The 24,342-nt window shown below is 44.6% G+C and overlaps 1 protein-coding gene across 4 annotated transcripts; it reads right to left on the reverse strand.

The window, feature by feature from the left end:
- Positions 1 to 1,123: 1,123 nt before the first annotated feature.
- Positions 1,124 to 24,134, reverse strand: tle3a (TLE family member 3, transcriptional corepressor a). Of its 4 annotated transcripts, none has more exons than XM_078167859.1 (20): positions 23,005 to 23,157; positions 22,362 to 22,462; positions 22,084 to 22,147; positions 20,432 to 20,476; positions 16,179 to 16,241; positions 15,841 to 15,915; positions 12,109 to 12,313; positions 10,289 to 10,305; positions 10,025 to 10,147; positions 8,329 to 8,379; positions 8,080 to 8,232; positions 7,481 to 7,613; positions 7,196 to 7,371; positions 6,025 to 6,098; positions 5,692 to 5,941; positions 4,939 to 5,186; positions 4,668 to 4,815; positions 4,381 to 4,531; positions 2,772 to 2,848; positions 1,124 to 2,485 (listed from the first exon to the last, which is right to left on the reverse strand). In XM_078167859.1, the coding sequence occupies exons 1-20, from the start codon at positions 23,026 to 23,028 to the stop codon at positions 2,378 to 2,380; spliced, it is 2,286 nt and encodes a 761-aa protein (XP_078023985.1). In that variant the 5' UTR covers positions 23,029 to 23,157; the 3' UTR covers positions 1,124 to 2,377. The 4 variants fall into 4 exon arrangements, 3 of the variants coding, with proteins under 3 accessions (XP_078023985.1, XP_078023984.1, XP_078023983.1); XM_078167858.1 differs by lacking the exon at positions 10,289 to 10,305 and adding an exon at positions 11,681 to 11,688 and having other exon boundaries at positions 12,109 to 12,310; positions 15,811 to 15,915; XM_078167857.1 differs by lacking the exon at positions 10,289 to 10,305 and adding an exon at positions 11,681 to 11,688 and having other exon boundaries at positions 15,811 to 15,915.
- Positions 24,135 to 24,342: the final 208 nt, after the last annotated feature.

The following is a 24,342-nucleotide window of genomic DNA, read 5'->3' on the forward strand; positions in this document are numbered from 1 at the left end:
GGTGCAGCAGGAGTTTCAACAACTGTCGTTGACACACCATTGGAGCACTAACAAACCAATGACATCATTGGCCCTGTGAAGACCTCCTCAGAGGTGAAATACCTGGGTTTTTTTCCACACCAGTTTGTCAGACTAGTTCCAGCCTAGTCAGACAAGCATGAACTGATGCCTCTTGGATAAGAGGTGAAACATCTTCTAAGACAAAACTAGTTCAGTTGCGTTCGATTCAATTGCCTTGAGATAACTATGACCTGGATAAACGAGAATATCCACAGGCATGCCATAGCATAAAGAGCAAAAATGGGGAAACAGCTAGCTTGGCTAAGAACTTAGTTCTGAGAATCCCCATTTTTGTGGGTTAGTCACAGCAAGAACAAGGAACAATCATAGTTCTCAGAACGCCGTTTTGGGCAACATCTTCAACTTCTGCCTCAGAGTAGGTGCTCACCCAGCACAAGAGGAACCATGAGTTACACAAGCGTACGCTGAATGGTCAAACACAGCCAATGCAGCACTGGCAACTGCCTTTTTAAAAAAAACAAAACCTGTCAGCCGTGTAAACAACAGACAACACAAAACACAAACAACAGCTCCTGACAAAAAAATGGACGAAAACACAGACATATGGACTCTACTGAGTATATATGCAACGGTGGAAATACAATGCTATTTTGACTCTTCACAGCAAAAGTGATGTTGCTATTACTAATCACTGGCCATCACTTGAGCGTTCCTATTGGCGGTGCGACCGCAACCAGGAAAAAAGCCCTTGATGCTATTAAGTTCTCGGGCTAGCCCCCCATGTGGGCAGTTCCTCTTACGGAGTCCCAAGAAGTGTTTGGTACAAAAGCCTGAAGTCTGCCTACCAGCACCTATAAAGCTCACTAATTAACACATCATATCTTGTTATTTAAATCCTAGGGTTGAAGTGTAAAAACTACATGTTGAGGTTTTACAATGAGCTATGTGCTTGACTAGTTCTTGGCCAAGAGCTTCCTTGAGTCCTGTGAAATCTAACTCTTGGCAAGAAGGCGAATAAGCTTGTTTCCCAGAAATTTAAATTATTCCTTAAAATGTTCAACAGTAGCAAGGCACCAGCGCTGTAGAAATTCAGCCAAGATTATTTCTTTTATATAAAAACAGTTTATTGATTTATCAACAACTGTCAACTGTACAATCCTTAGGGATGATGACACGTGTATGCTACACAGTCTAATGTGTGTTTATGAGAGACCATTCCTGCCTATGAGAAGATTGTAGTCGAATATTATGAAATACTGAAGAAAGCAAACAGAGCATACCCAAAACGTCAAATGTGGTAATGGCTTCACCTGCCACCTTTATGAGTAACCATGTAAGTCTTGCACATCAGTCACGGAGAGTCAAACGAGAGAGGCAATAATTAACTCTTAGACTGATGACTAAACTTTGCTGAATGGAGAAATGAAGATTCATACAATAGTCGAGTCAACAGACTGAACTCAAATCACAGCTGCTTCTCCATAAAACAAATCCATGAGTCCTCCAGTTAATAGTTATCCATTTAAATGTCACTGAAAGCAGCCAGTGTTCAGTGATAGGTCTTCATTATAAAGTTGAATTTCTGCTGACCAGGGCCAGAGGGTAGATGTAACTGGAAACCATGATTTTCTCCTTCTTCCAGTCTGAAAAAAGGGACCTTTCCAGAATCTCCACTGCTAAAATCCATGGGACAAACGTCTGTGTTACAGCAAATAGCGAAGAAAAAAAAATGCCGTTGTCAGGGAGAAAAAAAAAAAATCCAAATTAGATTTCCGAAAAGGTCATTCTGGACAACGAACATGAAAAAAAAGCAGAGGAGGGAAAAAAACTGAAATAGAATATCCTCTTACAAAGTCCTAATCTAATTTCCATCCCCAGAGGGGACAGAAAATCACGGAGAGAACAAGAAAGAACCATCACAAGCGTAACTGGACACCAAAATATAAATCTATAAAAAGCCTTTTATTACTCCATTATGTACACTTTTCACAGGACCTCCAAGGGAGAAGCTCCAGAGCGAAGCGCCGCTTCTAGTTGTGTCATGGAACTTTATCTCCACATTAAAAAGGACGAATAAAAAAAGCAACAGCAAGACATTATTTTCTTCTTAGTGCCTTGGGGAACTGCACTTGCTGTACAAGTGTTAGTTGTATGAGTGAGGAAGGGCAGAGCCGAAGGTCACAGCATCCACGGCCACAACAGCACCAACGTCCACTTCAGTCTGGCACTGCCAAACTTCCTGCCCATCCACCCCGGGGCTGCAGGCAACATCCATGCTGTCTGTGTGAGGGAAGGTAGATGGAGAAGAGTCTACTGTTCCTGAGCACGAGCATGCTCCCATCCAAAGCAGTCTGTTCTAGTAGATCACTTCATATACAGTGGCCTTCTTGTCACCAGAGCCTGTCACAATATACTTGTCGTCTGTCGAGATGTCACAGCTGAGGACAGATGAGGATTCCTTGGACTGCAGGAGATAAAAAACATGTTAGTCTCAGAGGCAGTTAACATTCTGAACGACATTTGAAGTTAAGTGGAGAAGATTAGCTGACTACAGGGCAAGATGAGATTGCAATGACATCAAGTTCTGGCATGATGCCCCTCAAAAAGACTTCTTTGTCAGGTCAATAATTCAGGTTCAGTTTTCACTGATAGGAGAGTCCTGTCAGACAGCGGTCGCTGTGCCCTTCCTCTCAGAGACAACTGTGCATACTTTTGGACTGGCTGCAGACAGAGTGTATTGATCTGCATACCTGGAATATGCTGGCGCCATACGGAGTCCTCCAAGCATTCAACAGATTGTCCTTCCCAGTGCTTACGAACCATTTACCTGCAGACAAAACAGCAGTGCAATCAGGCCTCTTTGGACTAAGAAATGGTATAAAAATAAGGTGAAAAAACCCCCCACCTGATTCACGTCAGTATTGCAACATTTTTTCATTCATTCATTTTCTGTAACCACTTATCCTGTTAGGGGTCCTAAGGGGACTGGAGCCATGACATTGGTTGGGTACACACTGAACAGGTCGCCAGACTATTGCAGGGTAAATTAACCTAACCTGCATGTCTTTGGACTGTGGGAGGAAGCCGGAGTACCCGGAGATAACCCACGCTGACATGGGTAGGACATGCAAACTCTGCACAGAAGGGCACCCCCACCCTGGATTCGAACTGGGAACCCTCTTGCTGTGAGGTGACAATGCTAACCACTGCACCACAGTGCTGCAACTTTTTTTTTAATGTTTATTTAAATGCCTTAATCATATCATTCAAATGCAGATGTCGAAAGAAGTTGCTGCTTTTATTGTGGTAATCTATGAGAAACGTGATGTCATATCCAGTTAAAGAAAAACAAAGCTGAAACGGGAAAGCAGGAAATGACCGATGGTCAAGAAACGGACCTTCAGCTGTTAAAATAGCAACTCGAATTCAGCCAGTCCAGTGTTAACTCCCACTTGAACAGTAAAAACTTTCTGTTGCTGCTGTTACACAAATTAGATCCAGCCTATTGTGAATATCGGCACTGGATTTTACGCTGTCAGCAGCTGTCTGAAGCAGAGGGACTGTAGGTGCACTCGCTAGCTTAGTCTTGTCTCATTTGTGGTCTAATAAACACAGAGTGAGACAGCAAGAGCAGGGCAAATTTAAATACTAAAAACCAGAAAAAAAATCAATAAGTGGCGGTCAGTGTTAATATTAAGGTCATCACCACAAATAAATCAATGTCTGGGAGAAAGTTATGCAGATCAAGTTAACGTTAAAAGTATAGATTTTCTATTAATTCTATTGTACATTGACATAAGTAAGTCAGTAAACTTTATTTAATATATAACTCTTCACAAAGCATGAAATAAATAGAATTGTTAAATAATAAATGAATAAATAACAATGTAAACAGTTGCTTCTTTGTTTACCACTCTTCTATGTAGTGTATGATGCTGCTGAAATAAATGTCAGACTGGCCGACATGTGATTTGCATGATTTTTAGAAATATGTCTCATGATACATAGTCTTTAGAAGTGTATCATTTAACTTTTTCTTGTCTAGTGTCAAAAAAGTGAACAAAAATTGCAATAAATAGTAATATCAAATCACAATACTTGAAAATCACAATACATGTTGAATTTGCACTCAAGTATTATAATAGCTCTAAATCAGATGACAGGGATATCGTCCCTGTCTGACTAAAAATACCTGCAAATGAAGAGTTATCAGGTAACCTTCAAAACACAATAGGCATTCGGACTGAAAAAAGGGTACTGTAGTATAAGCACTAAAAAAAAATAGGACAGGCTGAGGCCCCTCTGCGGTTAAGTACAGTCAGCATTATCTCTCCCTCATTTTAGTGTGTGTGTTCATACCACAATAGGCGAACTTGAGGGAGAGGACACAGCTCTCGTGCAGGTGGAGCTGATACTTGTCAGGCTTTGAGTGGTGGAGCACCTCCACGTTGCTGCTCTCCATGCCCACAGCCAGCCACTCTCCAGTCGGACAGTAGCCCAAGGAGAAGATCTGGAAATGGGACAGAGCAGTAATTACTGACAGTTCTGGGGCTAAAAGGAAGCTGCCCTCCACAGTGAGTCTGCGGATGTGTGTTATCCATCTCTCTCTTTTTTTTTTTTTTTTTTTTTATAAAATGGGGCTGTACCTGTGAAGTGAAGTCATGCTGCTGCAGCTGTCGACCCTCCCTCAGATCCCAGGAGCGAACAGTGTTGTCAAGACCGCCCGTCCACAGCTTAGTGCCGTCATGGGATATGTCGATACAGCTAGCACCATCCGTGTGACCCTGGAACTGCCTGCAATCAAAGTCAGGAGGCATAAAAACATTTATTGACATCCCCTTTTAAAATTACTCACACAACAGCAATCCTGTTAGGGGGCCAGAGCCCACACAGAGTGAATAAGTGTTTTCTTCCAACCTGACGAGAGTCTGGTTGTGCAGGTCCCAAACGGCAATGTTCCCGTCACTGCAGCAGGAGAAGCAGACTTTAGCATCAGGGCTGATGGCCAAGGCGTAGCATGCCGGGGCTGAGGAGGTGAGCTCAGCCTTGATGCGGGGTGTCTGAGAGGCCAGATCCCAGATGGTCAATGTGCTGGCCTCGCCTCCAACAATCAATGTGCGACCATCAGGCAGCAGCTTACAGGAGCGGATGTAGTTATCCCTGTTCTGTTGCACAGAGGACAAAGCGAATCAATACATGTTCAGGTCAGTGGAGCTGGAGAGAGATTTAGGAACAAGTCAGTGGGAAAGAGGATGAAAATCCTTCTGTCATAATAAACCATCCTCGGGGTATTCTCAAACCTACACTGCAATATTTTGAGTTTTCAGCTTGTTATGTTAACACATTTATTTGTTGATGTTCACACTTTAAGCCAGCTACCGTTTAAAATGTTCTGTGCTGTTTTTCATTGTCTTCTTTGGTTGTTGCCAAAAGTACTTTCTTCTATTTTACACAAACACTGAATGAAAGCATCAACTGCATTTGTGTACCAGTACATTTGCTGTGTGCCTGTTGTGGTCCTCATGTATAACAAAGGATTATCCCATTGTGAATGGAATGAGGTTGTGTATACAGTTCATTACCTTTCGAAACAACCACACAAACAGAACTAGGTGTAAAAAAAAAAAAGAGTTGTTGATGAGTCAAACGTGAATCAGCAGCGGTGCTCACCAGACAGTCCAGTTGGGACACCGGGCTCTTGCTGCCAGGTTGGCTGATGTCCCAGATTTTGACACAGCCTTTGCCACCAGTGTAGACATGACGTGTGGGGTTGCTAATGGTAACAGCACACACCACCTCGCCATGGCTCAGCGTGTTGATCTGACGGGCGTGGCGTGGGATACCGGGGCCGATGAGGGCATCGGGTGGGAAGGGCACGGGCTGCATCTGACCATCTGCGCTGACGTGGAAGGAGTAAGCCCTGAAGGAGAAGACAAGACGTGTTTGTATATCACTGCTGTTTTTAAAAATGTATTACTTGAACACATTTGGCGAGACACTTACGGTTTGCCACCAGAGATGGATGTGAGGCTGGCTGGAAGGCCTGGAGCTCTCATGTGGGTGTGAGGATCAAACCCCTGAAAAGTGACAAGATGGAAATAACCTTTGAATAACAAATTTGTTTCTGTCCAATTATCACAGTAAAATCCATATGGTGTTTTCTGAAAGAAATAGACATTTTGGGAAATGTTCTCATTCTCTTTTTTGCTCAGAGTTAAATGAGAATATCGGTACCACTCTCATATCTTTCCTCTGAATATGAAATTACAGCCAACTACCTTACCTTAGCATAAAGATTAGAAACATGTAGCCTGGCTCTGTCCAAAAGTTTTTTTGGGCCCACACATAAGACTGCCGCAGTGAAAATCCTTCATTACATCAACTTTGCTTATTTACACAGAATCAAATAATGCCAGCATAGCGCCACCTCATCATTTGATTTTAGATAGATAGCATGCAGGAATTTCAAAAGCAAAAGAGGCTTGATAGACGTGATGTGCAACAAAACAGCGTTGGTGTCGAGTGTGAGATATACATGCCAGGCAGCACTTTATAAACAATAACAATGGCATAACTTGGCAGCAACAATTATATACAGCCGCTGCTATACGGTGGTTGATCTCGTCCTCTGCTGGGAGCGTAAGGAGCTCCTGGACCTCACTGTCTCGCCAATTTGCAGACATTTTTCGGTTGCTGTTTTATCTTCTCTGAGTTAGCTGCTAACTGCTATCAGCTGCTCTTTAAAGCTGCACACATAACACGTCATCAAAACGCCACACTTGTTCCGTCGGCTCACTTTTTACACAGACATCAATTTGGCTTTGTTACTGTCTCCTCTGCTGCCTTTAAAGGTTGAACAACTCTGTCCCCCTGTTCTGTGTTCGTACCTTTTATACAGAACGATGAGGCGGAATAACAGAGTAACATTCCTGCCTTACACAGGCTGTGTAAAAGGGGCTGACAATAAACAGCTCTATAGTGCCACTAAAGGTATAAAACTCCACAAGGAACCTTTAACAGACAGATACAGAGAGGTATTGATCTTTTCATCTAACTCTGGGCAAACAAGAAAATGAGTATATTTCCCAAAATGTCATACTATTCATTTAACTATGTGCAGTGCTTTTAGATGATCCCAGATATAGCTACATTAAAGGGCAGGAAAGTGTGTTACCATGGGGGAGCGTCCATAGGCTGCAGCTGCTGCAGCGCTCATCTGAGGGGAGATGTGCAGACCAGCATACACACCAGGACTCGTCAGGCCTCCATTCATTTCATGATGGCCCATCATGGCAAAGGGGGTAGGGTAGGAGCCTGCGATGGACAGAGGGGTCCGCAAAGCTGGGGCTGCTACGTACAAAGACAGGAGGAGGATATTAGTATGTGATACAACAGTACATTGGGAGAGGATGGAAAAAGATTATTTCAGCTGCTAGCGAGGAAAGACATTGGTACCAACCAAGAGCCTCCATGCCTGGTGGTTTGCCCAGGATGGGTCTGAGCCCGGGAGTGGAGCTGGTGCCAGGGGTGGGGGCATCGTTGCGGGGGGTGGGGGTGTTGGACTTGAGGCCAGGCGTGGAGGATTTGTCATTCTGTCGAGGGAACGAGAGAGCAAGCACATTCACAATCCCGGAAACCAGGCACTGTGCAGACTGACAATTTGAGAGCAAACTGAACTTAATCCAATCTAATTCTGACAACCCTCATAGTCCTGCAGAGCCATAAACTGCTATTTATTCTAAAACCTATTACGGCCACAATGGAGATGGGGCCGTTTTTATCCCCTTACTGCTTTGGCTTTAATCTTTTAGTGAGGCAGAGGGAAAAAAATCCTGGAGGAGTTAAATACATTGAGCTATTAACAGAGAAGACCTGACTGATCCTGATGCGGGACAATATTATCCCTGACGTTTAGTCATGCACTTAAAGCACCGACAGCCATTCCTAATCCACTGCAGAAAACGTCCTAGATTTATTTGCACATATCCCTTTGCTCTCTCTGCAATTCTCATTTAAACCCTTTCTGTCCTAGTTTGTTCGTAACTCTTGGTGTCTTACATGACTGAGCTCCTTGGCCTTGGATGATGGGGTGCTTCCAGAGGATGCCACTGACGCAGGGCTGTTGGGTGTGTCTTTCTTTGGAGGGCGAGGCTTGTCAATGCCATTTTCAGGTGGCGAGTGGGCTGGGCTTGCCCGTGGGGTGGCAGGGTCCTGGAGGAACACAGCAATAGATTTTGACGTTAATGTAACAGCTTCATCTCAGTGCGTGTCAATATGCCATTTACAGTTATGTGCTGCTCTGCTCACCTCATTAGACACATCTACCACCAGGTCATCACTTTTCTCTCCATCACTGTCCTGTAATGATAATGGACAAATTAGTCACTCTGACAATTTCTTTTTTTTAAACCTTTGAAACATGTCTCTGACCACAGGAGGGTTGACGGAGTACTTTGACATTTTGGGAAATAGGTTTATTTGCCTTCTTGCCAGAGAGCTGGATGAGCCTGGAGCCAGGAGCAGTGACTTCCTGGACTCACGGTGAGGTTGCCAGGCAACCAGCAAATACTCCAGGAAGTGTCTGTTGCTGGCCAAAAATGAACCCCCCATAAAACCACAATGTGTTGGCATTTTTTTCCACTTTGGTTTTTGTGTGGCTTAAACAAACAAGATATAAGCTTTTTAAGATCCAGTGCGTAGGATTTAGGGGGATATATTGGCAGAAAAGGAATATAATATAATAAGTATGTTTTCTCTGGTGTAAAACCAAATTTGCCATGATGCACCGCCATGTTTCTACAGTAGCCCAGAATGGACAATCTAAACACTGGCTCTAGATAGGGCCATTTGCATTTTCATGTCGATCACCGTAGTTAGCAGCCCCTCCATGAAGGGCCAGACAAAGTCAGAAAAACACTGATTTTTAACATGAAACTGCTTTATAGAGTGTTTTTACTAGTTTAAATCACAGGGCCCGTTTGTTTTGTAAGAGACCTCTGCGGATAATTCTGCTCCTGGTAAAAAAAAAATAAACTTCTGAACCTCTGGATCTTAAGTTATCAGAGAAAGGTGAACACATATTAGCAGGCGCTGGGCTAGTGGCCCGTCTCTGACTTGCCAAACAGCACTGGAGAAACACTGATTTGTACATGAACTGCTTCATTCTGTTTTTTTAGCCATTTAAATCACTGGGTCTGTTTATTTTAGGGAGGAAGAGACCTCTCCAGATAATTTGGCTACCGGTAAAAAACTTCTCAATGTCTGGATCTTAAATTATCAGAGAAAAGAGGTGAGCAAATATTAGCAGGTGCTGGGCTAGTGGCCCGTCTCCGACTTACCAAAGAGCATTGGAGAAACACTGATATGAACCTGAAACTGCTTTATCCATTGTTTTTACCAGTTTTAATCATCTGGTTGGTTTGTTTTGGGAAGGTAGAGACCTCTGTGGAAAATTCGGCTCCCGGTAATAAACTTCTGAACGTCTGGATCTTAAGTCATTAGAGAAAAGAGGTGAGCACATATCAGCAGGGGCTGGGCAAGCAGCCTGTCTCTGACTTGCGAACAGCGGCAGATGATTTGTTATGTGAAACTGCTTTATTCAGTATTTTTACTGGTTTTAATCACCTAGTCGGTTTGTTTTGGAGAGGAAGAGACCTCTGTTGATAATTTAGCTTCCTGTAAAACTAACCAGGAGTTCATGCTTGGCTCATGGCATAAGTTTCAGCTGGTTGCAATGTGCATTCCTCACCGCTAGATGCCACAAAGTCCTACGTATTGCTTCTTTAAATAATTAGCTGACAGGTGTTGTTTTTTACCTTCAGACAGAGTCAGGCTAGCTTCTGCCCCCAGTCTCCAGTCTGTACACTAACTAAGCTAACCAACACTTGGTTGTAGCTTCATGATTAACAGACAGACAGTGGTATTGACCTTCTTATTTTGAGTCTGGCAAGAAAGTGAATGAGAGGATTCCCCAAAATGTTGCACAGTTCCTTTAATAACTTACATATCTGCTCATGCTGTCCTTCTCCTCCACTTTGCGTTTCTTAGAGTCCAAACTGTAGTCAGAGGAGCTGCGGTGCTTCTCACTGGCTGTGCGTAAGCTTTCGGAGGGGGATACAGAGTTATTCTGCCAGGAGAAAAACCAAACATACTTTATTACCATTTCGTCTCTCATTGTAAAAGAGAGCAGTGAGTCATTCATCCGTTACAAATTCACAGAGAACACACTGTGCCAATCCAAACACTAAAAATGCCTCATTCACGCAACTGTGGATGCTGCGGACTCTTAAAATGCAGCTGTAGGCCAGCTCCAAGCAGTACCCTGACACCAGCCAAGCCCAATCTCACACACAAGCCTGTCCCTGGCCAAACAACAGAATGGGCCGTTATCTGAACTGAAAGGAGGAGGGCTTGTTTTCTGAGCTGGGCTCCCTCCTCCTCATAGCTGGACAACAAACAGCCTCACAGGGACATGAGCAGTGTGTTGTGGCTGAACAGAGGGCCTTTTCTCCGGAGTCAGTCAGGCTAAGCGTGAGAGAGAGAGAGAGAGAGAGAGAGAGAGAGAGAGAGAGAGGGGTGGAGAGACGCAGAGAGAAAGAGAGAGAGAGAGGGAAACTGTATGTTGTGGGCATTGATTGCCGCAGCGCGCTTGGGCACCATGTCAGCTCAGGCTTTGAGCTCTGATAAAGAAAGAGAATCTATATCCTGCCAGTGGGCACGGCAGCGTGGGACTGACTGGTGCTTCTTCATGGAGCCTGCCTGCCCACACAAGCTGGGACAGCTCACTCCAAACGCCAACAGAATGGGAGGAACTAGGCAGGTGTCCAGCGGCTTTCACAGGAGTTTGCCATTTGCCTGTAAACTGCCAAGTTCTCCTGATTCCCTCTGTCCCTTCTTCTGAAGACCAAAGCAACAACATGGACTAAGTCAGTGGCAGCCCAGAGAAGTGAACAATGGCCGATGGACTAGCAGTCTGGGCAAAGGGCCACTGTCTGCATAATGGCTGACCTTTAAAGAGATGCTTAGCGTGACTCATTAACCAAAGTCACCACTCTGCTATCAGATGACCTGGGACAAGAGCACAGAAACAAAACAGGCCTGCTAATCGCCCCAGGAGTTCCATTTCTTCAGACATGACTGCACCCATTCAACTGGCCCAGCCTACAGAAACACAATCTCACAGGCACATCACAAGCCATCAGAGATCGCAGCCATTCAAATAAAACGCTTTAGCAGGTCCAGCCAGACGGGGTGGAGAAAAAAGAAAACAAAACAATTCTCCATTTGTGTTCATAAATATTCATCACATGCCAAGGAGGAGAGTGAGCTGGTAAACAAGGGAGACAGTAGAAGGGATCAAATAAATCCTTTAAGAAGGGGAAGTCAAAGTCTTTCTTTAATTGTGATGAAATTACAAGGCTTCTAATCTCTCCAGCATGATACCAGTCATTTCCCTTCTGGATTAAACACACAGGACTTATATTCCAAGCCTCATTTCCAATTAATCATTTTATTGAAAGCAGATTACAACAGTGCATGAAATCAGCTGCAGCATGCTGTTGGCAGGAATTTTTTACTTGACATTCGCGGCGGGGAAGTTTGATGAATTATGAAACCAACAAGCCCTGCAACAAAAATAGTTGCGGGTTTGGACACTCACCGTGTTCTCTGTGTCGCAGACATCACAATGGCAGCCAAGGTTATGAGGAAAGCAAGTGGAGCAAAGAGAAAAACACGTCAGTTAGCATATCATAACAGATGCTTCTGGCTGAACGTGTGAGAATCAGCTGCAGGGCATAAGGCCCCTCTTATCAACGTGTGTTAGAGCTGCTGAATAGCTTATGCAGTCATGGGCTGGGAATGTACCAGCTCATTACCCAGACAGAATGTGAACAGACAGGATGTGCTCCTCACCTAAGGGCCCTACGATTCCGCCCTAGAGAGTGAGAAGCACTCTGCACTAAATTGGTTTTTCCCTGTTTAACATCAATGCAATAATGTTAAAAATAATATGCATTTCAATTCCTCTAAATAAACTGGTTAAGCAGCCAATGCCTAATTGGACAGCAGTATGCTTGAACTCCTCACCTCTGTGCTCCAGATCATGGTGGTTTTTCTCATCCTTCACTGGGAGGTGGGCTTGGCTTCCCAGGGCACCGAGTGCCAGCAGGCCTGATCCGGAGCCTGTCACAGGAGGGATGCCAGGCGGCGGCAGGCCTGAGGGGTGAGGTGGCAGCTGGACCGGAGGCCCGTGAGCAGCATGGGAGAGGTGCTGTGCCTGGAGCTGCTGCTGCTGCAAGCAGAAAGGGGGAGATAGACAGACAGACACCGAGTGGGTCGGAGGGAAAAGGCAAGGAGAAACCACACACTAAACATGAGGCTGATCAGTTAAACCCTGGATGATATTAGCACATTCACACATCTATTACTGTCAGAATCCAACAGCAATCCCCCTCAGTGCTATTTCCATACCAGGCCAGGGTGGCATAAGCCCTAGATCTGTGCTGAGGAGAGTAGAAGTTATGAATAACGATCAACTGCTCAACACGTCTAACGCATCAGATGGAGCGCTTGATAGCGTTAACAGTGCATGATGAGTTGAACAAAAAATTAATTCCACATCAATGACAAACTGCTTAACGCAGAGGAATTATTTCACATCAGGTAAACTAGTGCATTTCACACTGCAGCGCCACAGCACTCCTATGCCATCAGTGAGTTGAGCAATCCTCTTGAGGAACATGAATCTGTGTAGGAATCTGTCAGCCTGTGGGCTAAACAACCACCTGCTTTTTAAACACTTCAAAAACACAACCAGCGTCTATTTACTCCTCACATATTCATGTTCCTGGATTAACAGAACATGAATCATTTGCACACCCATACTTTAAGACACTGTGGGAACACTAAGTGCCAGAAGCTGGCACTCCTTCCCTCTCAGTCTAAGTATTTGAGTGTGTGTTTGTGTGTGCGTCTGGAAGGCTGCTGTGGGAGCCAGGACCAGGGGTCCCATGCTGGCACTCAGTCAACCCTCCAATATTCACCATCAATATTTGAAAGGCACGGGGAAATGGATGGGAGTTAAAAGGCACTCAGCATGGAAGTAAGCAGTTTAAAGCAAGGTTAAATAATACTTAGCTGAGACACCAATAAAAACATCAGCAATTTATTACCCGTCTACGAGCCAGCTGAATAATTCAGCTGCTGTAACAGCGTGTGCCTCCTCTCTTTTACAAGACGGACTTCAATCAGTGACCATTTATGGCCATTTCAGGAATATTAGGCACTTCATAATGACTGGGGAGTTGGTACAACACGCAGCACAATGTGGTGGACCCGCCTAACACACAGTTAAAAATACATTAACGCCGAAGGAACTTGCTTTCAAATTTACTTTGGAGATATTCAGTCGTAGGTCTTACAAAGGGCACCTACTTCTAAAACACGTCCTTAAAATCACATCCAGAGGGTCTTTTTAATTGCTTCTACATTATCTGCCCTGGAGCTAGAGTAGACTAGATTGGAAAATAGGGAGGTTTTTAACTTGCAACCTTGTCCTTTGCTCCATAGGGCAGATGTCAATCCAATTACAAAATGTACCCAGGACACAAAGAGAGAGGGAGAGAAAGAGAGGGAGAGAAGGAGAGCAAGAGAGCGAGTGTGTTATAATATTGTGTCCATGAGGGAAATTAAGGAGCCAGTTCATTGGCAGGGGAGAGCCATCCTTGCTCATTGTGTTTAATGAGGCACTGATGGGTAATATGCATGGTTGATCAGCAAGAGCCCTCATTAGAGGGCCATAAATGAAGACAATAATAAATAAAGAAAGGAGTCTGGCCTATTTCCTCTAATTTAATATTCCAAGATAAAGACCTACTCTTTGCCCCTTTTTTTCTCAGACTGTGTGGATCTAGAGAAAAAAAACCACACACACACACGGGCAAAATTGAGCAAATGTATTCTAGTAGTCTCTAGTGTACTAACTACACTAACTAATGCATAGCACTTGCAACATGCACAAGCTCTTTAAGCCCAGATGTGTGCACACACCAAGTCAATTAACAACAGCATGGCACATACAGATATTCGTGGATGCCACTGACCATGAGAGCTGGGTAGGCAGCTTGCTGCTGCTGAAAAGGAGGACAGAAAACAGTCAGGGCAACAGCTGCTCTAGACGCTCTCCCTCTCTCCTTATCATCATATACTGCAATCAATGATTTCACACACAAAATAAATCTCTTTAACGTTAACATCCTGTTAAATCAAAGCCATTGTGTGGGTTTATCCAGGTGGCCACTCGCTGAGAGACAGGTGCGCTCATCTGAACTACTTCTTGGCTGACTTCAATATTTTGTGTGTTTTCTAATCAAACAGGAGCCGCCACCAGTCAGGTTCATCTCGACGCAAGCAGCTGCCCTAGTTGCATCCTATTAATGGCCCTCAGCCCCATCAATAAGGCATGCAGCTGGCTCCTGGCTGCTGCCTGTCTGCCTGGCACGCTCTTTCACCCCACCTTGCTCTACAATATGCATGAGGATTTTGGCATGCCTACAGAGCTTCTCCTCAATGAATAACTAATGGAAAGGTATTCGTAAAACATACAGTAGCTACATTTCCACCTCCTCTGACATGAGCAACCGGCGTGACTTGGGTGGAGGCCTGAGTGTTTCATAAAACAGGCCGGCTGCCAAATAGGACCATATAATAAAATCATGACTGGACTTGTCCAATATTTTATAAAATGTAGATTTTTAATGATATTAATTTTAAATTATAGCCAAAGGCCAACGGAGAGCCACAGTGGAAGGTGATCAGATCACAGGTACAAATTTAAAAGTACAAACATATTCCAGCTTTATACTGTTCCAAATGTGATACACTGTGAGACACAGGAACTGCACCTTGCAGATGCTCTGTTTAAGTGAAAGTCTAATAAACATATTAAAAAACAAGCAGTTCTCCATCAACTCAAGACACCTAGTCAGACATATTCTAGGGAGCAATTATCCAGGAACAAAAGGTCACCAAGGGGGCATTAATTGAATTCCAATATATGCCTCCAGTCATCAAGTCAGCCTTTTGGGCCAGCCTCTTGTGCATGCTAAAGACTCTGCAAGATTCAACTGTAGTAATAAGACCACTGATAGCCTGGGCTTTTCATCGAGGGTGACACCAATCACTTGAGTTTCAGGAGGGCAGGGGGAGTGCAGCTGATCAATGAGGAGCAGATGGCGTTTGAAGCGGTGATGAACACCACACATTACAGCTCAGTGCTGCGGTGTGCAAGCAGAACTGCGCAGCAGAGCTGTGATGGCTGACTGCTGTCTGCACTGTCTCAGCTAGCTTGCAGCGCTGGCTGTGTTCTGCTCACCCTCAGCCTTTTAATTCCCACAGCTATCCAGGTCAGCAGTGAGGGATGAGGCTCCTCGTTAAAACCTTAGCCAATTAAAGCAATACAGGCTGCGAAGGGGATCTCAAGAGCTCTCAGGCTCGCATTTATAAACACACAACAAGGCAGTGAAGATACCGCTGAGACCAAAGCTGGAGCAACAGACCAGCTCCTGAGAGCAACACTTGTTGTATATAGTTTGAATATATTGGTGAGGAATATAGTAATAAATAGGACAAAATATACGAACATATTTGATTCAAGAAAAGGCAAATATGCACTACAACTTTAGCAGGTGGTGTATCACACTCTGTTCACTGTACAATTCAGACACTATGTATAGCTAGTAATCAGCTTATGTGCAGGTCAAATAAAGGAATAAAAGGGGGTATACACACGGTGAGAGGCAGATTGGGAAGTCCACGTACCCCGATGATAGCATTCAGCTCAGTCATAGTCACCTGCTTAGCCCGCTCCACTGCCTGAGCAACCTGCTGTTGGTGCTGTGGGAAGACATTTACAAAAGATGATTGGGGCATGCCAACATCTATCATGCACCCACACTCACTTATCAGAGAATTTCACACTTAATTTTCATAGTGCTGCTGCAATTTTAAAAGTGAGGGCAAACGCCACACACAATTACTCAAAATTGTCGAGCCTGGATTTTTTTTTTTTTTGGAAGTAGTATCTTAAGAATGTAGGCAACAATAAGTGACTTTATTTTAAACTGTGATATTATTTGAGAGCAGCATTCAAAACTCACCTCTTGTGACAGGAAAGGCATAATTTGAGCTAAAATTGCGTTGAGCCGTTTGGCAATCTCCGTCTGGAAAACAAAAGAGGAGCAAAATGAGACGGTAAAGTATGGAACAGACAGTGACTTCATATAACCCCGCCTTTAATGTTTACACCGATTAAGTCAATTACTGCGGCAATCAGAACTGCTTGACTCAACATCCTCTAAACAGCGTGATATTGACATTTGAAATATTTAAAACATTAGGAGAGCCCAGGGGGATGGAGCACAGCTGTGCTGAGAGTGCACTCCATGCTAAACGGATATGAGCAGGCAGAGTGCTGCTGTGTTGAGAGGATCCTCTCTCACTCTGCCCTCCTTCCCCTCATCTGCAACGGCGCTGTCCTGCAGTTAACCCCAGAGTTAAACCACACAACCACACCCCAGGAAGTGAGGCCCACGAACCAGACTGCACTGTTTACTTACATGTGACAGTGTAGGCAATTTACATTAAAGGTTATAACTGCAGTTTGAGCAAAGATTACAAACCATAATGACCTCGAGGGTAACGCGCCTCAAATCTGTGATCAATACCATTAGAAGACAACTACTAGCCTGTAAACCTTAAGAGCGCAGTGTGCTTGAGCTCTGCCTCTCCAAGACTGAAGCCTGGGCCATTTCTCACTGCAATCAGCTGCCCAGCCCACCACCCTCCCAACCTCTCATCCATCCACGGAGCCCTGCCTCCATTCTTCTGCTTGTCTACCAACTGCCATGGCAACGGCTGCAGCCCTATCTTGCTGGGATCATTATGCAAATGGAACCTCTGCTTGACCGTAACAGGCTTTAAAATCATATTACGTGCTTGGAGGCAGGTCATTAAATTGAATTTTCAGCCTGTCGATCACATGAACGTAGCAAATGAATGGTGGATAAAAGGAGCAATGGGTGTGATACAACCCCCCCCCCCCCGTAAAAACACTGCACAGCTGGCTCGTTCTGCCTCCTTCTTCTTCCAGGGATGGGAGATGAGACTCTCAGGTTCAAGCTCTGCACTGGGAGCAGAAAAATAACAGTGCCAAAGCTACATCATCTATGGAATTTATGAGCTGCAGTTCAACCCAAGGCCACTGCGGAACACAAACACATCACAGGGATTTTCTCCGATTTTTCATTTGGAGCAGCACACACAATGTACTTTGCAGACCGCCAGCTTATTTATTACACATGGCAGAAATGCCAGGCAGTTTTGGCAGCCAGACATATTACCTCTGAGCAGAGCCAGAGAGATTGGAGAGTAATGTCCAACAGAACGAGACCTGCTGACCCAAACTGCAACATGGATAGCCACTTAGGAGGGCAAGCCAGCAGGACAAACAACAAGCTGAAGATGAAATATCAGATGAGACAGAGTAAAGCCCGGGATCAGAGGTAATAATGTGAAACAAATATATGGTAGCATGTGTTACAGAAAGTACAAGAGTCCATAAAACAACACTGATTATAACTTGATTGCCGACAAGAAAGACTCTGCCTCCTCTGACACACAATAAATGTGACCTACAACCAATAACGCAACAAGAGGGTTAGATAAAGGTTTTATCTGCATTAGTATTAATGCAATGTCGTAAGTGCTCGAGCAAGAGCTCAAGAACGCCCTCAGAAATGGTTGAAAAGCTACAGAGCCTGTATAATCCATGTTTGTTGAGATAAGCCATGTCAATAGCAGTCGAACATTTGACAGGATTTGTGAAAAGGCCTTGAGCGCACAGTCCATTCCTCTGTAGCTTAGTGTCATGGTGACAGCTGGCTGGGAGAGGTCAGGAGGTGGCTGATCCACTGCGCCCTAAACAACTGGCAGCCTCTACACTCTCACAACACAACATGCAAATACATGGAAAAGGCATCAACTCAGCTTGCAACTGCTGTCAGAAAAGATACAGTGCAGTGCTGGATTTTTTTTTCCCCGGTTCTGCTAGCAGATAAAAATGGGGCTGTTGTCACTTTAAGTAGATGACAGCTTGGCCCTTGAGAGGCCAGCTTTGCGCTGCTGCTACACAATTACAGGTACTCGGACCTGTGTAGCACCACTTTAAGAGCACTCTCAGGCTGGCTTGTCAATGGTGTGCAGAAAGGCATTCGCCTGTTGCTATCAGCAGTGGGAAAATGGAGTCGAGACACTGATGAGTATTAAATACAGAGGGAAAACTACTGGTGGCTCTGGTCACATGATCCATCTATAAACAATACTTGACTAGTCAGATTTAGAGGGCTTCCAATTTGTCCAAGATGACAGCATCGCCCGTTTCCTGATTTTTCGAGTAGGAAGAAAATTAGACTCGCACTTCACCAGCGGCTCGTCCAAGGCAGAAAATGACACACATTTCCACTGAACTGAGATGTTACAAAAAGCCTCAGAGCCTTTGTTAATGTGAGGTCCGGAGTAAATTTCTAATTGGCATTTGAAGTTATCTGTATTGATCTGGGAAAGGCCAAAGCCTGCCTAAATGGATGCTTGAGTCATTACTACGATTAACCTTGTCAGCCGCAACAGTCAGTCAGGTGATTATCTTGGGTAAAGGACGGCTGTGATGGTAAAACAATAAACTTATTCTAACAAAAACACCATAATACCATAACCTCCTTAATCATGCCATGTCTTAAAATACAATAACTTTCTGTTTATATAAATGGATCTGACATCCAACTGTTCACACCCTGTAATTATTACACTCCTGTCCATTCCCAAATGACAGAGCGGGGATATGGGAGCACTGGAGAGCCACAGCTTCTCCCACCACTTTTCACTACACGCCTCTTTTGTATGAACACTGCAGACAGTCTGCTGGCTGACCAAGTTTGTTTTGGCCCCGGGTATGGCAGATAGTTTGCTACTTAGCAAATGATTCCTGCAGCCATGTGTCTTGTGTCTGTGTAAGGACTACAGGTAACAGCCAAATCTGCACGAGCCTCACCACCACCACCACCCAAAACCCAGCACAGCACTTGGGAAACAAGCACCAGATGATGGTAATTACTGGCTGACATCACGCAGCAGAAATTAGCCGTTTGCATCTACATACTGTCACGGCTGATAAAGAGGGATCAGATAACACTGCCACATCAGTCCATCTAAGCTGCGCCGGTGTGTGTGCGTTCTGAAATCTGAATTATGTCCCTGCACGGTAATGAAAAAGGCACAGTTAGAGGAATGGATTTCCTCACTATGGAATAAATCTCCTGGCAGGAAAATAATATGCCTATGTGCATCCAATAATCCATCCCAACCCTGCCTGTTAACCACTCCCCGTCTTCTCCTCCTCCCCTGCCTGAGCTGTAAGCTGGGGGAGCTGCATGGACGGGGCCCACACTGTTTGCTCACAAACACGCCGTTCAGCAGGTTAGGGCCCCACTGATGAATTATTCAAGCGCTTCCATCAGCTCTGTTGAGGTTCCTGATAAAAGTCAGGCGCTAAAATGGATCAGTCGATTAACCTGTTTACACAGAGCTGGGCCGTTGCCCCTCCCCTAGCTCTATTCTCCAACTCCTCTCCGGCTCCCATCCCCCTCCTCTTTCCTTTGGTTGGCGATAAGTGCCTGACAGAAGCTATCAGAGCGGCCCGAGCCCTGACAGACATGTGGCAGTGTGACACACAGCCCAGACACTGATGGATCACCCTACCACACCAATCCGCCATGCCTCCAACACTGTCATTAACCAGGCTAGGCCGTGGCGGGAGAGGGGACAGCCTCACTGGTTTAAGAGCAGCAGCATGCATGGGAATCTCCAGATTACTCATTTATGCAATCTTTATCTCTTAAAACATCAGTGTGACTGATCTGTGGAGCAATACAAGATAGGATCTTTGGATAGAGATAAGGGCACAATAAGTGACTGAAGGACTTTTGCCCCTCTCGTTTAATTACTGTATATCTTACAAAGAAATACTGACCCATCAGCAGTCCTCTGTCTTAAATCATTAAGTCAAAGGCCGAGCCTGCCAAAGTCTACCTTTAATCTTATCAAAAGGCTGAGACAAATCCAGGCTTTACATCACCAGCAAATTTAAAAAAAAAATAGCCACAGCAATTATACAAGTCATGGTACAAGTTTACAATCGCATTGCCTTGTTTGTGTGCAGTAAATCCGTCTGTTTACAGCCTATTACCGATGCTCAGTTCAGCTCACAGCATACGAGTGGTTCCTCCTGGGTCTGACATCCCCTGACGCTGTGGAAAACCACTGAGCTGAAAAATATGAAGAACATGATGGTGCCTACCTGTTTGTGCATCTCTATGTTCAGCCCGTAGGACATCTCGTAATACTGAAACGAAAGCAAAGATTTCATGGTGATGAATGAAGTCAGAAAAAGTGACATTTACAATCAAGATATGCCAGCATTTATATATACATTATATATTATGCTTGTAATCATCATTTCAATGTGACTGACATAGGTGTAGTTTTCAGGGGGAAGCAGGGGACACGCCCCCTTAATATTTAAAACATGTGCATTTGTCCCCCTCCAATAAAAGCATACGGTTTGACAAAATTAAAAATATTTACACCATTAATTGATGCAGAAAATGTACAAACATTAAGTGTTAAATACACAAAATTTTCTGGTGGACGACCCCCAAAACACGTTGCATATGCATGAGTGTGTCCCCCTCTCCACGTTGAAATGAAACCTACACTCTTAATATTCTGCATATAGCCAAAAATCAATATTTTCATTGATCACAGCACTAATTACATTATCAAATGGTTTTGAACATTATGATTAAAACCACAGTCCAGCTTCTGCTGACAAACATGATAAACTCAGATCAGACAGAAAAGGAGTTCTTTGAGCAGCTAACAGCGAATAGCCAATAAATCAATATTTTTTTGTTTATAGTGTGGGCACAGGGAAGAAAGGGTTAGATTTATTGATCACCATCTTAAGCCCTCAGATCTCCAGGATGTCTATTTACTTAGCGTAACGCGATTGCTCAACACTCTTGATATTTCGAGCCAGGTCAGTCTGTCTGGCTGAAATGTAATCCGTGGAGCCCACAAGTGGCAGCCAGGGCAGAAATGGCTTTCCAGTCAGCGTCTATTTGATGAGGCCAATGCATTATTCAGTCCATTAGCTTCTTCGAAAATTACTCTCAAACAAGAGAGCCATTCTGTCTGAGATCAGAGCCCCACAGCCGTAGCGTAACCTGACACCCAGTTCTGGCTGTGGGATACTTCCCTACATGTTTACCTAACCTCCTCCCTGTCAGGCTGACATGTTGTTTTCCTGTGAAAAGAATGTTTAACTTAAGCCTGCACGTATTGGTTTAAGTCATCCCTGGCGTGTTTACCTGGGACAACAGAGCACACTGCCACAGAAGAACCTCCTGATTGCATCATGTCTGAGATACATTCCAGCATCGTAAGCACACCAGTGTTTTTCTAAAAGCCTGCTAAATACAGAGACAACATTTTTAAACAGAAACTAAGGTTGTGCAAAATAAACCGCTGCAGGTTCCATGTCCTCCATTTTGTTTGCCACGGTGCATTTTCCCACACACTGCTCTGGCCCTCCACCATCAGCTCACACCTAATTTATGGCCATGCATATGTCTGAGCGTGGAGTCTCCTAGGAGAATAATCAGATCAGCACACACAGAGGGCAACGCTGCAGTCGACCCTTGGAGATCAGGGGCGCGCTATAATGGAGCCTCAGCCCGCTGCCGCCTGCCTGTCAGGAAGAGCTCCCTCCATAACAACCAGCTACATCAAACCCCCCTGGGGCCTTTCACAGGCCTGTACCTGACACTCAACCCGCCCTAACCACCGCACAGGTGATCACAATAGCCTGTCTCGCTCCACCCCAACTAGATCTCCAACAAGCCTTGCAATTTGGAACCATAATTGCTCCCTATTGTAACATAATCTCACCATGACATAGTGGCGCTGCATCTCCGTCTTCTCATTGGCCAGTTTGTCATACTCCACCTTAAGACTAAAATAGAAGACAAGGTGTCAATTTCAGGCATCTCTATCTCTTCAATAACTCACTCGCACTTAAGCACTTGACAGCAGAGGATTAAAAAAATGTCTTTTGTCATTCATGCAAATTTCATTCAACAACCAAACATTAGCTGTAATCTGTATTATTCAATCCAGAGTAAATGGTAACACTGTAATACTTTGGTGATATGCATTGTAATCATTACCTGTGATACTGGGCTTGGAGGAACTGAAATTCATCTTTAATTCTGTCACAAGACTCTGCTACAGTGAATTTGAAGCCAGGCTGACCGGGCTGATGTGGAGCCTGAAAGAAATGTTTAAAAAAACATCACATCAGTACAATCCAGAAAGTTTTATTCCTCATTTTCTGCTGCTGAGGGGGGAAAAGAACAGTTCTCACATTAGACTACTTCCCAGATAATATCTCCTCTGCAGTGAGTAAGACATTCCCACCCCAGAGAGATGGGTGTACTTCACACCTCCAGAAGCTAATAACACAACAAGAATACACTCTCACACTGAAAAATGAAACCTAACCTCAAAAATGAATTAAAACCACCACCTGTCTCCATATTCAGCAGAGTCATATGTTAGTGTAGGGCTGAGTAAATATCTCCAGGCATGCAAACCATCTGCATCCATTTACCACTTAGTGCACATTCTGGTGTAGCATAAATGCATTGTGATATAACCATATAGATTTGATGAGCTGCATTAAAAGGGGTGGAAAACGCTTTGCAGGGCAGATTTCAGAGGGAATCAGCACAGTCAGGCACCATGTCAGCATCAGTGTTGTCACATAAATATGTAAGCTGTAGTAAGTGTATAAGAGGAAGCGCGTCTTACCGGATGTCGGCCTTGTGGATACATCTTGAAATGTATCCTTTGTTTATCTCTCCAGTGTGCAGGTCCTTTGGCAAAATGGTTGAAATGTGCTCACAGTCACACCGGTCTCAGCAGGCAGGGGGGTGGAGGGGGGGCAGGGGAGGTCGTGAAAATCCTGTGTTGAAAAAAATGACGCGGTTTAATCTTTGGACGCGAGAAAAACACAATACAGTGCACGTTGTTTGGTAATAAGTAGTCACAACTGCAAACTAGTTCCAGTTATTGGAGAGCCGCGTCAAAAAGCAGCACTAGTCCTGCGCTTCTGTCTTCTTGATGACCTTATTCGGTCAGTGGTCAGTCATGGACCCGAAAAGAAAATCTCAATTTACATTTTAAACCGATGCAAACATGATGTAGATCGAATAAAGACGCTACTTTTAGGCAGTCAATTTTTAATGTTTGCGTCTAATTGGTGACTTTAATCTTGACTGATGTTCATCAAATGACCAAAACCCCGCTCTGGTCGTCTCCAGGCAGGCCACGACCGACAGCAGCTGGCTTCCACCTACTGCTTGACTCCGTGGAAAGCGATGGAAACGGTGCGCTGTTGAGCGTACGCCCCAAAAAACTGAAAGAAATCAACAGCTCTGGTAAATACATACCCGTGCGTGCGTCCTGACCGTCCGTCCGACTTTTGTTCCTGAAGAAAAAAACAAGAGTAGGGCTATAATTCATGCGCTTAATCCCTCCTAATGTAAGCGTGGTGGACGCAGCTCTCGACAAGCATCCTCTCTCTCTCTCCGGAGCGCACCCAGCCAGACTGGGGGAGCAGTTGGGAGAAAATTTGGTGCGGTCGGGCTCGATTAAACTACTTTATTCTCAGCCGCGAACCTCCGAGGAATGTGCGCCTTTTGTGGCTGGTTAATCCCAAAAAGAGAAAAATATATATATATATATATATATATATGCTCCCAAACAAAATCTGTCTTCCGACTCGAAGAGGCTGGAGATTCTTTAAAAGCGTAACATGGTACTCTCCACAATCTCGCATTTCCCCCAGTTGTCCAGCTTACCCCGGTTGCCACACACAGGCAACAGGGCTGAACTGCCGTGAAAGCGCCTATCTGTCCAATCGGATTACGCGGAAGGAATACGGCCACATCTGCCTATCGGAGAGCGACGGCCCCCACGTGGGGTGCAACGATACATGACATCATCCCGCGGAACCACAAGGCATCATCCGTCCGTCCCACCATGTACAACAACAACAGCAGGCATTGATGTGCCGACGATGATATCCAAATTTGACAGCGACGGCACAAATTCCACATCCGCGCTTCATTATTATTATTTTTTATA

Source organism: Epinephelus lanceolatus, chromosome 5, assembly GCF_041903045.1.
Source record: "Epinephelus lanceolatus isolate andai-2023 chromosome 5, ASM4190304v1, whole genome shotgun sequence".
NCBI lineage: Eukaryota > Metazoa > Chordata > Actinopteri > Perciformes > Serranidae > Epinephelus > Epinephelus lanceolatus.